Source organism: Heterodontus francisci, chromosome 47 (assembly GCF_036365525.1).
Source record: "Heterodontus francisci isolate sHetFra1 chromosome 47, sHetFra1.hap1, whole genome shotgun sequence".
Taxonomy (NCBI): domain Eukaryota; kingdom Metazoa; phylum Chordata; class Chondrichthyes; order Heterodontiformes; family Heterodontidae; genus Heterodontus; species Heterodontus francisci.
Window position 1 is genome coordinate 13,790,869 of NC_090417.1, and position 17,755 is coordinate 13,808,623.

Sequence of the window (17,755 nt, forward strand, 5' to 3'; positions counted from 1 at the left end):
ACATGATCAGGTCTGGGTGACACCCTGCTTCACACAGTACTGCTGACAGCGACACAGTTCAAACACTTATCACGAGCTCAAATTCAGCAACAATATTGGGTCCAAAATGAGTCAGTGATAAGGGCACTGAAAGTATTTAGAATGCCACCCTTTGGTGATTTTAAGAGGAGTGAAACTGAGTGAACAAATTCATGCTTCAAGTTCAAACAGCAGACAGATTAATGCCACACAAACACATCATGTTTTAATTTGCTAATGAACTGAGCCCTTCATTTCTGTTCAGTGTCTGTTGATTGTTAGAGGAATGTCCAATTAACTTGAACCTCCAATGTGCAGTATGGAGACAGAGGCCAGTGGAATAGATTCCAGTTTTTTGCTAACACAGAGTGGATCGCCTCTCTCCCCTGCAGTTTTCTGTCTAATGAAGGTTTCTAGCCGTGCACCCTGGACAACAAGTTCGTCGAGTTGGAGCAGAGGAAATCATGGCAAGCTATTATGCAATGGAGGGTGGAACAGCCGAACCCAAAGTTGCCCTCATTTCATAAATAGCAGCAAATACTGTCAACAGACCAACTGCAATTGGGACAAACTCTGTTCCAGGTGGTGTTTGAACACAGCACCCTGGATCCCACTCAATCAGCCAGCATTAAAGAAAAAGAACCCTGCTTCAGCCTGTGTCACCCGTGACTCAGCTGCTCGCACTCTTGTTTCCAATTCACAAGGTTGCGGGTTCAAATCCCACCTCAGAGATCTGAGCACAAAAATCTAGGCAGATATTCCAGTGTGAAAGGAAGTGCTGCACCATCAGAGGTGCCTTCTTTGGATGAGATGTTAAACCAAGGCCATGTTTGCTCCAGTAGCTGGATGTAAAAGATCCCATGACACAACTTGGAAAAGGAGCATGGGAGTTATGCCCTGTGTCCCAATATTTATCCCTCAATCAACAGCCTAATGACCGATTATCTGGTCGGTGTATCGCATTTCTACGTGTGGGAGCTTGATGTGTGCAAATTGCCTGCTGTGCTTCCTACAACAGTGGCAACACTTGTAAGAGTAGTTTATTAACTGTAAAGCGCTTTGGGGCATCCTATGGTCGTGAAAGGTGCTACAGAAATGCACGTCTTTCTTTCATCCTGTGCAAGATAAATTGCTTCATTGGCTGACCTTACTAATGCAAATCGGAGTACAATTTGTTTTCCAGTAAATCACTGTACAATATTAGCATGAGCCACTTTCTTTGACATGTGACACGGTGAAATGAGCGTGCAGGAGGAAATTTGAACTCAGAATTTCCATGTAAGGGAGTTGCAAAATAGTTTTGAAAATTTGACCGAAAGCATAATCAGACTGGAAGTTAGCAAATGTAACAACGTTACTCACAAATGGACAGAGGGAGAGAGAGACAGGCCAGTCAGCCTGTCATCGGTCATCAGCAAAATGTAAGAATCTATTATTAAGGTAGTCTTAACAATGCACGCAGAAAAGCATTGTATGATCAGACAAAGTCAACATGATTTTACTAAAGGGAAATCAAGATGACAAATTGATTCGAGTTTTTTGAGGATGCAACTGGTAGGGTAGATGAAGGGGAACCAGCAGATGGAGTATAATTAGATTTCCAAATGGCATTCAATAAGGTGCCACACAAAAGGTTAATAGGCAGGATAAGGAGATGGGAGTGATATATTAGCATGGATAAAGGATTGGTTAATGGACAAGAAGCAGAGAGTCAGGAGGAATATGGCATTTTCAAGTTGGCAGGCTGTGACTAGTGGAGTGCTTAAGGATCATTGCTGGGGCCTCAGCTTTTTACAATCTATATTAATGATTTAGACAAAGAGACGGAGAGTGATGTATCTAAGTTTGCTGACAATACAAAGTTAGGTGGGAATGTTAGCTGTGAAGAGAACACAAAGAGGCTGCAAAGAAACGAAGACAGGTTAAGTGAGTGGACAACAAGGTGGCAGATGGAGTATAAGGTGGGAAAATGTGAGGGTTATTCACTTTGGTTGTCAGAATAAAAAAGCAGAATATTTTTTAAAAAGGCATGCAACTTGTAAATGTTGATGTTCAGAGAGATTTTGGTGTACTCGCACAATGAACACAAAGTTAGCAGGCAGGCACAAGAAGAAATTCGGAAGGCAAATGGCAGGTTGGCCTTTAGTGCAAGGTCATTGGCGTACACGAATAAGATTGTGCAGGGCTTTGGTGAGACCACACTGGAGCAGCGCATGCAGTTTTGGTCTCCCTATCTCAGGAAGGTTATACTTGTATTGAAGGCAGTGCAGCGAAGGTTGACTCACTTGGTTCCAGGGATGAGAGGGTTGTCCTATGATGAGATGCTGTGCAAAATGGGTCTACACTCTCTGGAGTTTCGAAGGATGAGCAGTGATTTTGTTGAAATGTGCAAGATTCTGAAAGGGCTTGATCGGGTCGACACTGAGAGGTTGTTTCCCCTAACCGGGGAATCTGGAACGCGGTCTCAGGACAAAGGGCCGATCATTTAGGAGTGAGATTAGGACATTACTGCACTCGGAGAATTAGCTGCGAGTCTCTGGCTTGTGGATGCTCCATCATTGAGTACATTTAAGGCTGACAGATTTTTGATCTCTGAGAACGTAGGGATATGAGGAGCAGGCAGTAAAGTGCAGTTGAGGGATAAGATCAGTCATGATTGTATTGAATGGTGCAGCAGGCGTGAGGGATGCATGGTCTACTTCTGCTCCTATTATCTTTATTCTAACATGTATCTTTGAGAGAGAAATAGAAGCAGCCAGCAGAGCTCTGTCATCTTAGTGGACAAGTTACAGAGTCACTGGAAATCTGCAAACCTGCCATGATGTTTAGACTGCATTGAATTTGTTTTGGGCTTTCCCCATCTTGCTGATTTTAAATTTTCTTGTTGGATCACCATTTCACAGGCAGCGGCCACCTTTCGCGGCCTTGCTTGCCCACCAGCTGTTTGACTGCCTCAGCCTTCAGCCCAAGGGTTGCAGTGATCCTTTTCAAAAGACTCTAGGATGGTTCGGAGAGACAGGATAAGGTGTTGAAATTCTTCCTTTTGCTGCTCATGGTCTGTCATAGCTCAGAGACAGAGACATTCACAGATCTCTTTCTCTTCCACCGCTGTGGATGATCCTGGAAGCAGCACTGTGATCCTTTCTTTCCTCAATCCATTCAATAAATCAGGGGAAGTTCCCAATGACACTGACCACTTGTGAGCCAAATTCGAGCGAGCTTATGAATGTCAAGTCCTTGAGGTGCAAGTTTGAAGGAGAGGAGGATGCATTGTCTAGACTGGGATAAGAATTTTAAACAGCTTCTACTGAGGTAGGGTGGGGGAGAATGCTCAAGATGCTGATTGGCCTGACTTGATAGTGAGGCTCGGACCGAGTGTTAGAGTAGCCCTCAACACCCATCCAGGCAAGTGGAGAGTATTCCATCACACTCCTGACTTGTGCACTGTAGATGGTGAACAGGCTTTGGGGAGTCAGGAGGCGAGTTCCTCACCACAGAATTCCCAGCCTCTGACCTGTTCTTGTAACCTCAGTATTTATATGGCTACTGCAGTTCAGCTTTTGGTCAGGATGTTGATAGTGGGAGATTCAGTGATGGCAATGCCATTGAATGTCAAGGGGCAACGGTTAGATTCTTTCTTGTTTGAGATGGTCACTGCCTGGCTCTTAGGTGACAAGTAACATACGCGGCACACATCAGCCCAAGTTTGAATGTTGTCCGGGTCTTGTCACATGTGGGCAGGGATTACAATTGAATTGAACACTGAACTGAGGGAGGGGATTTCAAACACAAAACCCACCTTGATTCTCCTCTGTCTGACCTAGACGGGAATTAAAAATTATTCTAAACTATCCTTTCAAAAATCTTACCTGATAGAGGTACAGTGGGAAAACTGTACCTCAAAACATAACTCATCCAAACGATCCTGAACCTTAGTCTATCCCAGGTGGACAAATATTCGAACCCTGCAGAAACTGCCATTAAATGCAGAAAACTGGAATGATTGCACAATCAGCTTTGCGAGGAATGGAGTCAGTCCTAACAGCACAGGAGGAGGCCATTTGGCCCATCTAGTACACGCTGGCTCTCTGTAGAGCAATCATATCCATCCCTTTCCCCTTAGCTCTATCCCCTTAGCTGTTCCAATTAAGTCAATTGTCCCATTAGCCACCCTGGACTTGGCACAAAGCAGAGAGTTATCCATCCTAACGATTTACAGTGAAACAGAGGGGCGCTTTTCTGAAGCATTCTGATATGCGGCAGGTACCCGACTGCACACAGGTAGTAACAAGGAAAGAAACACTCCCGTCCCCTTCAAGGCAGTGCTGAAAATGAAGTGGGACTATCGAATCAATAAAAGCATAGCGACAGGGACAAGTCACTCAGCCACTGCAGCCTTTTCCACCAGTTAGATCAGATAGATTCTCCTACCTTACTTTGCTCCATATCACTCCATAGCCTGACCGAAAAAGATAATCTATCAATCCCTTGTGTGTGAAGAAGTGCTTCCTGACATCACCCCTGAATGGACTGGTTTGAATTTTAAGATTGTGCCTCCTTGTTCTGGACTCTGCCATCAGAGAAAATAGTTTCTCTCTATCAAACCATGTAATCGTCTTCAACATCTTAGTTCGATCTGCCCTTAATCTTCGATACTTGATGGAATGCAAGCCTAGGCCTCGCAAACCGTCCTCATAACTGAAGTCTTTTCGCCTTCAGCGTCTTGCCTCATTATGCAGGTTACACAGCAGTTTCCTGTTCTTCAGCTGTCAGACTGAACAAATCAGCTCCAGCTACTGCAAGCTAGTTAACAGCAGTGTGAAGAGAAGACACTGCTTGCCTCTTCACTCTCTCATATGTAAACCATCCCACAACTCATCCCATCGCCACAGGCATCTCTCCAGAACAGAGAGCAGTCAATTCACACTTTTAACAAACATTGCAAACTCCTTTCGTTGGATTCAGATTCTCCATTTCCACTTTGGGATTTTTAACAAACAAATAAAAGGTTCAGAAAATGGAAAATACTGAAGGAATTCTCATTAAAAATGAACATCTAAAGTTCTTAAAAGCAGAATTATTTCAGTTCTTTTTCAGTTCATGTTGAACAAAAGTCAATTGTTATCATGTTTAACCAATTTATTGGAGTTTTCTGAAGGAGTAACATGCGCTGTGGATAAAGGGGAACCCGTTGGATTTCCAGAAGGCATTTGACAAGGTGCCACATAAAAGGTTATTGCGCAAAGTAGGAGCTCATAGTGTAAAGGGTAACATATTAACATGGATAGAAGATTGGCTGGCTGGCAGAAAACAGAGTCTGAATAAATAGGTCCTTTTCTGATTGGCAGGGGTCTGTGCTGGGGCTTCAACTTTTTATATCAATGGCTAAGATGAGATGAGCAATGGCATGGTAGCTAAATTTGCAGATGACACAAAGATAGGTAGGAAAGTATCTTGTGAAGAGGACATATGGAGGTTGCAGACCGATAAAGATAGGTTGAGTGAGTGAGTGAGTGAGTGGGCAAAAATCTGGCAGATGGAGTATAATGCAGGAAAATGTGAAGTTGTTCACTTTGGCAAGAAGAATAAAAAAGCAGAGTATTTCTTAAACAGAGAACGACTGCAGAATTCCAAGGTGCAGAGGGATCGAGGTGTTCTAGTGCATGAGTCACAAAGTTAGGATGCAGGTACAGCAAGTAATAAAGAAGGCTGATGGAATGCTATCCTTTATTACGAGAGGAATTGAAAATAAAAGGAAGGATGTATTGCTTCAGTTATACAGGGCATTGGTGAGACCACATCTCGAACACTGTGTGCAGTTTTGGTCTCCTTATTTAAGGAAGGATGTAAATGCGTTGGAGTTCAGAGGAGGTTTACTAGATTGATACCTGGAATGAGTGGGTTGTCTTAGGAGGAAAGGTTGGACACATTGGGCTTGTTTTCACTGGAGCTTAGAAGAGTGAGTGAGAGGAGACTTGATTGAAGTATACAGAATCCTGAACGGTGGATGTGGAAAGGATGTTTCCTCTTGTGGGTGAGTCCAGAACTAGGGGCACTGTTTTAAAGCCAGAGGTCGCCCTTTTAACATGGAGACGAAGATAAATTTTTTTCTCTGAGGGTGTGCGACTTTGGAACTGTCTGCCTCAGAAGGTGGTGGAGACGGGGTCATCGAATATTGTTAAGGCGGAGGTAGATAGATTCTTGTTAGATAAGGGAATCAAAGGTTATTGGGGGTGAATGGGAGTGTGGAATTGGAGACACAAGTTCTGCTCGGATTTGCCACCTTCAGGGTTGAAAGGGCCAAGCTCATCTGGCCTTTGCCCCTGAACTAGATCCTCTGGCACGACAGTTCACCCGCATTTTACTACTAGCACCTCCAAAGCCTGCATATCTCCCTCGAGTCCCAGCGACTGAAACCTCACTGGTCCCAGACACACCCTGGATTAGTCTCACATGCCATCTAATGCCCCAGGCCTACAATGACATTCCGGATCCTGTGGGTACGAACATAGGAACAGGAGTAGGCCATTTAGCCCCTCGAGCCTGTCCCGCCATTCAATGAGATCATGGCTGATCCGCGGCCTATCTCCGTACACCTGCCTTTGACCCATATCCCTTAATATCTTTGCTTAACAAAAATCTATCTATCTCAGATTTAAAATTAACAACTGTTCTAGCTTCAACTGCTGTTTGTGGGAGAGAGTTCCAAACCTCGACCACCCTTTGCGTGAAGAAGTGCTTCCAAACATCTCTCCTGAACGGTCTGCTCCTAATTTTTAGACTATGCCCCCTAGTTTTAGAATCTCCAACCAGTGGAAATAGTTTATCTTTGTCTAGCCTGTCTTTTCCTGTTAATATCTTGAAGACTTCCGTCAGATCACCCCTTAACCTTCTACATTCCAGCGAAAACAGGCCTAATTTGTGCAGATCTGAGTGTTGACTTGGGTGTATCTACACTGGATGAGGGGTGGCTTGGGCTGGGGGAGAGGGAAGTGTTGGGCGGGTGGGAATGTGTCTGGGGTTTGGGAGAAAGTTTTGGGAAGGTGCCTGGAATCGGGAGTTTGTGTTGGTAGATGTGTATGAGTGGGGGGGGGGGGGGGTGAGAAATATCTCTGGGATTGAGGATGGAGATTTGTCTGGGATCGGGAATGTGTTTGGGAAGAGGATTGGGATCAGGAATGTGTTTGGGATGAGGATTGGGGATGTGTGAATGTGTTTGGGATGAGGAGTGGGATTGGGAATGTGTTTGGGAAGGGGAATTGGGATCGGGAATGTGTTTGGGATGGGGATCGGGAATGTGTTCGGGATGGGGGTCGGGAATGTGTTCGGGATGTGGACTGGGATCGGGAATGTGTTTGGGATGGGGATCGGGAATGTGTTTGGGATGGGGATAGGGAATGTGTTCGGGAAGGGGATTGGGATCGGGAATGTGTTCGGGATGGGGATCGGGAATGTGTTCGGGATGTGGACTGGGATCGGGAATGTGTTTGGGATGGGGATCGGGAATGTGTGAATGTGTTTGGGATGAGGAGTGGGATTGGGAATGTGTTCGGGATGGGGATCAGGAATGTGTTCGGGATGTGGACTGGGATCGGGAATGTGTTTGGGATGGGGATCGGGAATGTGTGAATGTGTTTGGGATGAGGAGTGGGATTGGGAATGTGTTCGGGATGGGGATCAGGAATGTGTTCGGGATGTGGACTGGGATCGGGAATGTGTTTGGGATGGGGATCGGGAATGTCTCGGGGATGGGGGCAGGAGGAGATGGGGCCCCTACCCCGCCCCGCTGAACCCATCCCTTTAATTTAAAGGGGCAGGGTGAATGAAATTTGCCGACCGGCGCCTCTCACCCGCTCGTCCGTCGTATCCTGCGATTCATCATCGCGGCCCCGGCGCCTCAGATCCGTCATTGTGGCTCTCCCGCCGCTCGGCGTCCTCCGCGCTTCACTGCCGCTGACAATCCACTGGAGAGCGGGGACTCGAGAGGCTCGAAAACTCGCCGCCGCTCAGCAACCGCCGCAGCGCCTCGAACCGAGCAACAACCCTCGCGAGAGCTCCGGACCGGGACCCTCCCAGCGCATGGGGGCGGTGCAGAGCGCTGGTTCCTGGCGGTCCTCCCAGCGCTAGGGGGCGCTGGTTCCTGGTCCTCCCAGCGCTAGGGGGGCGCTGGTTCCTGGTCCTCCCAGCACTGAAACCCTGGTTCCTGGTCCTCCCAGCGCTAGGGGGCGCTGGTTCCTGGTCCTCCCAGCAATGAAACCCTGGTTCCTGTTCCTCCCAGCGCTAGGGGGCGATGGTTCCTGGCCGTTCCAGCACTGAAACCCTGGTTCCTGGTCCTCCCGGCGCAAGGTGGCGATGGTTCCTGGTCCTCCCAGCACTGAAACCCTGGTTCCTGTTCCTCCCAGCGCTAGGGGGCGATGGTTCCTGGCCGTTCCAGCACTGAAACCCTGGTTCCTGGTCCTCCCAGCGCTTGGGGGCGGTGCAGAGCGCTGGTTCCTGGTCCTCCAGACTTCAAAAACAGAAGAGAATGCAGTCAGCTTTCTGAGAAACACGAGCCCAGTGGTTTGAAGCCTTGTCTTGGTATTTTTCCTGCTCTCATTTCTCTCTCCTGTCTCCTTTTGCAAGAATATTTCACATAAATGTCACAATTCATCTGGTTGGGACAATGTTGCCCAAAATATGAAATTGCTGCATCCTCCCAGTGCAACAAGCCTGACTTCTGGTTGGTTCAGAGAAGTATCAGTTCACACAGCTCTGGGCAATGATGCATCGAACAGGAAATGTTATCTTTATAAAATGGAGCTAAATTCTTTCCAACAATAACAATTGCAAAAGCATTCATTGCAATACATGAACAACGTCGACTTTCTTTTTTTTTTGGAGAAATTTTTACAGGAGAATTTGTAAAAATTGTCATGCGTTGAATGGGTTTCTTGTGCAGTCAGAGATAAAATGAGAAAAAAGAATGCAAGAATCTGGCCTGGTCCAATCTAGACCTCCTTTGTTATCTCTTGTCCCACCCCCACCTCACTTGCTTATAATCTGTGACATTTTTAATATTTGTCAGTTCTGAAGAAGGGTCACTGACCCTAAACGTTAACTCTGCTTCTCTTTCCACAGACCTGCTGAGTGGCTCCAGCATTTCTTGTTTTTATTGCAAGAATCTGGAACTGATTCTCTAATGACAGAGTCATTTGCATCTGTCAATTTCCTAGAAATTTCAGTGTTCGTATAGATTGCAACAGTGTCCAAGAGTTTTCTAGCAAAGTTTGCGAAAGGGTTTTGAGTTGCATTTAAAACACTTTGGAAGCAGAATTTGGCGCCCTTGCCATATACGGCAAGGCTCATTTGCATGAGGTTATATCAGGAAGTGAGAGCTGTGCAGGCCTTCTCATTTCTTGCTGGGACTGAGTGCTGGCGAGGTGGTTTTTTTGTGGCGTTCTCTGTTGCTGATCTCCCATTATTTTTTCAGTGGTTTTTTTTTTTTTGCAAGCGTCTGATCCTCTGGGCAAAGATGTTTGAGGCTCGCTTGGTGCAGGGTAGCATCCTGAAGAAGGTGCTGGAGGCGCTCAAGGACCTGATCACCGAGGCTTGTTGGGACATCAGCTCGACCGGTATCAGCCTGCAGTCCATGGACAGTTCGCATGTGTCCCTGGTGCAACTCACCCTCCGCAGCGATGGTTTCGATACCTACCGGTGCGACAGAAACCTGGCCATGGGGGTAAACCTCAGCAGGTATGTATGTGTGTGTGTGCTTTTTTTTTATTTGCAAATCTGTCTGAAATATGCTAACAAAAGGGAAAAGTAGACCTAATGTTAGAACAAAGATGGTAAATCGGAGCAAAAACATATTTTGATATTTGCACCTTGCAGTAAATTCTGCAAATATTCAATTGCGTTGCGGGTTATGTTTTTGAACTTGCACTAATGCGACAGAAGGATGATGAGTCATTTTTTTTAATGGTTACGCGGCTGAAATAACTGCAAGGTCTTTGAGTTGAAAGTGCAGTTGCTTGGAGTTTGATCCTGTGTTTGCATTGGAGAGGCTTGATCTCTTTGATTTTTTTTTCTTTTAACGGGGAGAAGGGCTTACCGGGCCGCTTTCTGAAGCTCCCCTTCGCTGTTTTTTGCTCCATTTCCCTCTGCCCTTTTTTTTTTGTTACAAAAAGGCGCCACTGGGCCGCCCCTGACGTCATTTGCGCGCGAAAGGACAAAGCTGCGTTGGCGGGAACTTCATTGATTCAAAAAAAAAAGTTTCAGTGGTGGTGCTGCAGGGACCCGCCTGGTCACTTAGATCCCTTAAATCTTATTGAACTCCAGTCTGTGGGACGAGGGAGTTAAGCTGTCCTTTTTTTAAAATTTCTTTCTGCTTTTCAGATTTAATTCCTGCACTTCATAATGGTGTTGCTAAGTCTCATTTGGGTATTATTCCACAGACTATCAAAGTAAACCAACCCCCCTCCCCAGCTTCTCGCCCCTGGGCATAATCTCCCCCCCCCCCCCCCCCACCCAACCTCAGCTCCTCGCCCCCGGGCGTAACCCTCTCCCTCCAGGTGTAAGTCCTCCCTCAAGCTCCTCGCCTCCCCAGGCTTAACCCCCCACCCCCTCCCTGCCCAGCTTCTGGCCCTGTTGGGTACCCCATCAAACCCCTTGTCCATAGGTGCAATCCTTCCCCCCCCCCCACCCCCCCCCCATATCAGCTGTTCACCCCCAGGTGTAAACACCCTCCAACGCCCTGCCCCAAAGCTCCTCGCTCTGACGATTGTACGTGTTTCTACCTTAGCAGAGAATGTCAGTTTTCTATCAGACCTCTTGTCAAGGTTGATGACCCCTGCTTCTGCCCAAATCCAGTGCCAAAAGTCAAAACCAAATTGGCTGGAAATCCTGAGAGGGTCTGGCAGCAGATGTGGAGAGGGGAAAAACTGAATTCCAGTTGATGTTACAGGTCAAGAGGTCTTCCAGTGAGAAAGGAGTGGTACAGAATGCATATCAAACCTGCATAACCGCATTGTGTGGAAGGTCATCTTTTTAAACAGATGCATTGGTTCATTTTCCGCGAGAAAGGATTTGCTCGGTTTCCAGTTAACTGGTAAGATTGACCTGGATTCTGCTTTCCCCACCCCCCCCCCGACAGCATGTCGAAAATTCTGAAATGTGCTGGCAATGAGGATATCATCACACTGCGAGCAGAGGACAATGCAGACACGCTGGCACTGGTCTTCGAGTCGCAAAGTGAGTATCAGAGACGTCTCTTCTCTGTTCCTTCTCTCCAGTTTGCCCCTTCCAGTAGATGTGTGCCAGGCGTAGTTGTTCCACAGCTGGTACGAAGGTCAGTTGGGTTCCGTTTAGCTCTGAGGGTTAAATGCGAGAGCTGTGTCACGTGGCACACTTGGAGAGGCCAGAACCGCTCGGTGTTTATGGAAAAGAGGTCATATTGGCTCGAAAACCCGATTTGAAGGGGCCCTCTGATCCCTTGCATAATTGTCGAATGGAATCTTGTGGCACAGAAGGAGGCCGTTTGGCCCATCGTGTCTGTATCAGCTCTTTGAAAGCTATCCAATCAGTCCCACTCCCACAGCACCAAGTTTTTCTTTCAGGGTGGTTATCCAGTATCGTTTTGAAAGTCGCAATTGGATTTATTCCCTCCATCCTTTCAGGCAGTGCCTTCCAGGCCACAACAACTCGTTCTTTTCAAACAAAGTGCTCGCTGATCTCCCTACTGATTGTTTGTTTGGCAGATTAGATTAAATCTGTCCGCTGGTGACCAAGCCTCCAGCCAGGGCAAACGGTTTCTCCCTACTGACTCTCTCAAAACTCTTCAGCGTTTTCAGCACCTCTTGCATTTCTCCTGAAGCTCCTGTGCTGGCAGGGGAACAGCCTCCCAGTTCCCCGTGTCTCTGCATATCCCTGTGATTGTTCTGGCCTTGCTAAGCTTCTGAAAGTTTGCTGCCCACAGTATTCCGTTGATGGATAGAGCTTTACCAGATCAGATCACTGGAATAACAGTGAAATGAAGTAGTTCTGTCTGGCCAGGAAAGTTTGTCTGACTATGTCTCTTGATTGCAGATCAGGAGAAAGTCTCCGATTATGAGATGAAACTGATGGATTTGGATGTGGAGCAGCTTGGAATTCCAGTAAGTGTGTTTGAGCATTTTCAACCATGCTCCTGATTTAAATATGAAAGCTGCTGCATCTGTCTTTTTTTTATCGTGTCTTAATACAATCGGACTGACCCGCTCTGACCTGGTGCCATTCAGGAGCAAGAGTACAGCTGTGTGGTCAAGATGCCCTCTGGAGAATTTGCCCGGATCTGCCGAGACTTGAGCCAGATTGGTGATGCTGTCGTGATCTCCTGTGCCAAGGATGGGGTGAAGTTCTCTGCCAGCGGGGAATTGGGAACAGGCAACGTCAAACTGTCACAGACGAGCAACGTCGACAAAGAGGAAGAAGCAGTGAGTGCCTTTGATTGCATGTCAGGTCTTGGGCTAACATGAGAATGAACTGGTTTGCTTCATGGATTTGAGTCGAATCAGATGTCAGGATAGATATGCATATTTAACAGCTGCCCTGCAATATCCCAGTTTGCTTGTGCATAGAGGTAGAGAGATTTATCTTGTGGAATTTTCACTTCAGTCAGTACCTGTGTCAGTGCTGAGAATTATCACAGCTCTGGGTCACATTGCTGAATCCAAGCTCATTCTCGTGCCTGTTTCTGGCACTTGCAGAGAGCACCCACAACATCAGTTACTACACTAGAAATCCTTGTGACTTCAGAGAGAGCGGGTGCTTTTTTTAAATTTTGGGTAGGCTCTGGCTTTGAGTGCAGGCTGCCAAAGGGCTCACTCCTGTTTGTCTGCTGTACAAAAGGGTGGTGCTGAAGATTCTGTTCCTGGTCTCTGTTCTTGTTGGACGGACTGGCTTGCTTGCAGCCACACTGAACTGAAGGAGGGGGTGTGAAGCAGCTGTCTCCTCTGGGAGTGTGTGGCTGAAGCTTGTCGCATCGAGAACGGGTTTTGAGGTTTTTTGCAGTTCAAGTCAAAATCTTTTTGTTTTCTCAGGTGACCATCGAGATGAATGAGCCTGTGCAGCTGACCTTTGCCCTGCGGTACCTGAACTTCTTCACGAAAGCAACCCCTCTCTCCCCGACGGTCACGCTGAGTATGTCTGCCGACATTCCTCTAGGTATGTGTCCCAGGGACTCCAATTCCACCACGCTGTGCACACTTCGCAGCAACTGTACTTGTTCGAGTCTCCCCGTTTATCAGGCCACCTCGCTCCTGCAGTGGCTTCATGCTAGTTTTATTTCCAGCTTATCTCAGCAAGCTGCTGTTGGTTCCTGACTGAATTCAGATTGGCTGTGTTCTTCATGAAACTGTTGGCCTGTGTTCGAGACTCAGACGTGGGGAATGATTGCTGGGGCTGAGCTGTCAGAGTTGGCCAGTACCATTGCATTGTGTCGTAGCATCAGCTGAGGCACGGGAACCTTGTGAGTTCAAGTTCCACTCAGGAGGCCTGAGTGCAGGAGTCCAACCTGACACAGCCAGTGCAGTACTGAGGGAGTGCTGTGCTGTCAGAGGTGCCATCTTTTGGATGAGACGTTAAACTGAGGCCCCCCTCTGTGCACTGGCCCTATTTTTGGAGAAGAGCAAGGGAGTTCTCCCAGGTCTCCTGGCTAACATTCACCCCCTCAATTAAATTACATGATCTGGTCATGATCACATGTCTGTTTTTTTGGGAGCTTGCTGTGTACGAAATGGCTGCCATGGTTCTGACATCTTGAAAAGTCATGAATTGGTTGTGAAGTGCTTTGCAACTTGCGGAGGTCATGCAAGGTGCAAGTCTCTGTTTTTTCTCTTTGATATGTGTACTCCTGAGATAAGAGTACATGATGTTTGATTTTATTTTTTTTCCTTTCTAGTGGTGGAGTACAAGATTGCTGACATGGGACACATCAAGTATTACTTAGCACCCAAGATTGAAGATGAGGAGACCTCTTAAGATTGGAGCTTGGATGGTGAAGGCAGTGACCATCACATTGATGTGGTTGAGGCGCAGAGATAGCTTTGAAGCCTCTGTGAAAGATCTTCCCTGGCCTTGCCTCGGTTATAACTTTCCCCTTAAACGTGCTCACGTTGTTGTCCTTTCTGAAGCTTTTGTAGATATTTTATGTAAATATGTTTTCCAACTTTAAATTGCCTTTTGTAAGACGGAGGGTTCAGTGAAACAGCAGAAAATAAAATGTCTCAGTGATTCTGGTGGCCTGTCTCTCCAATGAAAGAGAAGGGGACAGAAGGGAAGTTGGGAACTCACCAGTCTTGGTGGAGGAGGGGAACTGAGTGTTTGTAGCTTCTGCTCTGGATGAATTCGGGTGAATTGAAGGCAATGCTGAGAAGCTCTTGCCCTGTCAGATGATGGTGACAAGAAACTGGGGTATGGTTGCATAGTGGCTTTGTAACTGGATTAGTCATCCAGAGGCTTGAGTTCCAAGTGGGCAGCTGGAGAATTTCATTTCAGCCAATGATAAATGCTGGAATATGAAGCTCGTCTCCGTAATGGTGACTCTGAAACTGCCAGACTGGTTCACTCATGCCCTTTCGAGAAGGAAATATGGTGTCCTTCCCCGCTCTGACCCCTGTGACACCAGACTCCGAGCATTATGGTTGATCATTTCTCTCTGATGTGTCCAAGGCAGCCAGTCCAGTTAGATTGAAGGGGGCTTCACCACCAGCTTCTTGAGGGCAATTGGGAATGGACGATAAATGTGAGTTTGTCACCACATCCTGGAACTGAATTTGAACAAGTGACTAGCCATGAGCTCGGTTGAAAATTGCTGGTTAGGATTACTTTGGCAAATAATTCAATCTCCGGTCTATTTTTAATGTTTTAAAACCCTGATTGTACTTTTCACAGATCTCTGGCAATCCCAGCTGTTAAGTGGAATTGGATCTAAAGTTGCACATTGTGCATGAATGTATTGGCAGTTTTGTACCCATTCTCTGAAGATTGCTTTCACCCTCAAACTGCTGTGTCTTAATATAATGTCCCACACAAAATCCAGGACATCATGATTTCACGAAAACTGGTCGCAACTTCCGCCGTCCACATTGACAGTCGAGTGTGGAAATCTGGAAATAACTGCCAGTGATTCGCCACTTAGCTGTCGAATGCTGTGTTTCGCCCAGCCTGCAATCAATTACTTCTGGATTTCCACACTCGACTGTCAATGTGGACTGCAGAAGTTGCTGGAAACCCCTCAACATATTGCACCTTGAGTTTTTTTGGCAGTGAACAAAGTTCATAATTTAAACTGAAAAACCTCTGTTTCCCCTCCCCCAATATGACATTGGTGCCGTGTCAAGTTTCTCCAATCATTAAAAAATCTTTTAAGTTTAATATTTGTGTCAACCTTAATCCCATGTGCATGTCTCAATCATTGATTTTGTTCTCTGTCAAATGTAACGAAAAGGAAAGGATACGTCCACCTTGCCTCCTCGTTTGCTGTCTGTGAGAACACTTGAATGTGATTGGCTGCTTACCCCACTTGGTGACTTCAGTTGCTGTTGGTTGGCAGATCCCTTGAGCTTGGTGTCACATTCAAACTAATGCTGGGAAAGGGAAAATCCATGCCACTGATTGTGAAATCACGGTCCTTGAGGTTTGACTTTGGAAACATGTCATTGTGCTGGTTCTCAACCATGACAGTTGGACAAACCAAGTGCGAGGAGGTGCAAGATGTTGCATTTCTGCAAGTGGGAATTGGACATGAGACTCACTGCACATACTTTGTGTGTTGTCTGGTTGACTGGTCCTGTCCTCAGAGTTGCAGCACCTGTGTTATCCTGAGCAACTCTACAGTACTTTGTCTGATAGGCATTTTGTCCCTCCATGTAAATTTCATCTTCCATTCATTTGATTTCCTTTGATATTATACTTGGTAGATAAGCAAATTGGAGGTGACAAATACGTACCTAATCTAATCACAAGAAATCAAGCTGTAAAAATATTACAAATGGTGGAAACTACCCAATGGTCAAAAAAAAGACAATTTTTTCTTCAACAGCAAAAGTGAAAGGAATGGTTTCTCAAAAAAAAAATAGGCTTTGCAACCCAAAAGCAATAGGTCAAAGTTCACCCAGTGCAGTTGCTAATCAAGTTAATAACTTGTGATTGTTCAAAGTGATGAATGATTCTCGATGTTCAGTTAAGTTTCATTTGTCTGCTGATTAATTTTAATTTCCATCAACTTTGTCTTGCCCATTGTCTCTCGAGACAAGGAGGCCAAAGCACATCAATATGGCAGGAGGTTGCAGGATGTGAATCATTTCGGGGCCTGGAACATTTCTGCCTGCTCGTATCTTGGGCCCTGCCACCGTCAGCTGTTTCATCATTGACCTTCTATACATTATCATGTCAGAAGTGGGGATGTTTGCTGATTGTTGCAATGTTCAGCACCATTAAAACATTCTTCAGGTCATAAAACAGTTTGTAGCTGCATTCAGCAAGACATAACATCCAGGCTTTGGCAAGGCCTATTTCCGCCACACAAGTATTAGGCAATGACCATCTCCCCTTTCGTGTCCATCTCCAACTAACCCCCCCACCTCCCCTTCAGCCTGGCGGTGGGGGGGGGGTCACCATTGACCAGAAACCTCTGGATCAACCATGTAAATACTGTGGTTATGTCAGCCATTCAGAGGTTGCAGCAAGTGATTCACTCCTCAGAGCCTCACCACCACCTGCAAGTCAGATGTGCTGGAGTGCTCTCTATTTGGGTGGATGGGTGCAGATGCAATACCCCAAGCTCCATGGGGAAAAACAGTTCACTTGGTCAGCACTCCATTTAGTGGTTAAACGGTCACCACAGGTGCACTGTTTCTGTGTATGATCCATAAGGGGTACTGCAGGAACTTGCCAAAGCTTTAACAACATCTCCCAAACACAATCTCTGTCACACCTCCAAAGGCAGTAAGTTGTCATGCAGGCCCCCATCTGGCAAGCATAAGGTATATTAAATTTGCCACATGGATGTTAAATTTCAAATTGTTGCTGGGAAGAAGAAAAGGCCTGTTTACAGTGCTTGTCGATAAAGGAACGACTCCCTGCTCCAATTCAATCCACAAACACGTGGTCAGACCAGTTAGTCACGTGGCTAACTGGCTCTTGCAGAGTTTTTAAATTGGAGGGACAGTGTTTGAACTGGCAGAAGACTGGACTGAAGAAGACCTCCTGTCTACCTGTCTGTTCCCATTGCTTTCTCACGGAACTGAAACCCACAGAAGACATATGAACCCCAAGAAAGACAAGTCTCCAACAATGAACAGGGCTTAAGAAAAATACTGGGCCCCAATTAAAAGCAAGAACGATCTACAATCAGTGACTTGAAGACGCGTAACAAAAGCTCTTCAGAGATTGCCTCAAACTTTTCCACTTTATTCTCTTTTGTGTCCCGATCTGCATATGTGTATCATGTATACATGCAAGTGTACGCGCGTCGTTTATCTGTAGGCGTCAACCGAATTAGAGTTTAAGTTTGAAGAAATTTCAATCTTTAAACCTAAGAAAACCTGTGTGTTCGTGCTCATTTCTTCGCCTTCTAATTGGAAAGCTGTGAACAAGGATTCACCAAAGGGGAGCTAAAACACAGTGTGTTTAAAAACAAACCCTGTGACAGTCAGACCAGGTGAAGGCTGAAAGGGAACCCCAAGACTTCTTTCTCACCTGGTCGTAAGAAAGGACATCG

The 17,755-nt window shown here is 46.3% G+C and overlaps 2 protein-coding genes across 2 annotated transcripts in view; one reads left to right on the forward strand and one right to left on the reverse strand.

Moving 5' to 3' along the window:
* Window positions 1-8,084, reverse strand: part of cds2 (CDP-diacylglycerol synthase (phosphatidate cytidylyltransferase) 2) — a 34,210-nt gene extending 26,126 nt beyond the window's left edge. The window contains exon 1 of the mRNA XM_068023111.1: window positions 7,869-8,084. Coding sequence (XP_067879212.1) covers window positions 7,869-7,928 — 60 coding nt within the window. The 5' untranslated portion in view covers window positions 7,929-8,084. The remainder of the gene's footprint in view (window positions 1-7,868) is intronic.
* Window positions 8,085-9,393: 1,309 nt separating this feature from the next.
* On the forward strand, window positions 9,394-14,265 carry pcna (proliferating cell nuclear antigen). The gene is made up of 6 exons (XM_068023324.1): window positions 9,394-9,750; window positions 11,150-11,247; window positions 12,082-12,149; window positions 12,273-12,467; window positions 13,074-13,197; window positions 13,934-14,265. Exons 1-6 carry the CDS (start codon window positions 9,530-9,532, stop codon window positions 14,011-14,013), a joined length of 786 nt encoding a protein of 261 aa, XP_067879425.1. The 5' UTR covers window positions 9,394-9,529; the 3' UTR covers window positions 14,014-14,265.
* Window positions 14,266-17,755: the final 3,490 nt, after the last annotated feature.

What these genes read in the sequence shown, in the direction of transcription:
- pcna (XM_068023324.1), top strand. Translation starts at nt 9,530, where the DNA reads ATGTTTGAGGCTCGCTTGGTGCAGGGTAGCATCCTGAAGAAGGTGCTG. An exon ending in TCGACAAAGAGGAAGAAGCA is followed by an intron (nt 12,468 to 13,073) that starts GTGAGTGCCTTT and finishes TTGTTTTCTCAG; the next exon opens with GTGACCATCGAGATGAATGA. An exon ending in GTCTGCCGACATTCCTCTAG is followed by an intron (nt 13,198 to 13,933) that starts GTATGTGTCCCA and finishes TTTCCTTTCTAG; the next exon opens with TGGTGGAGTACAAGATTGCT.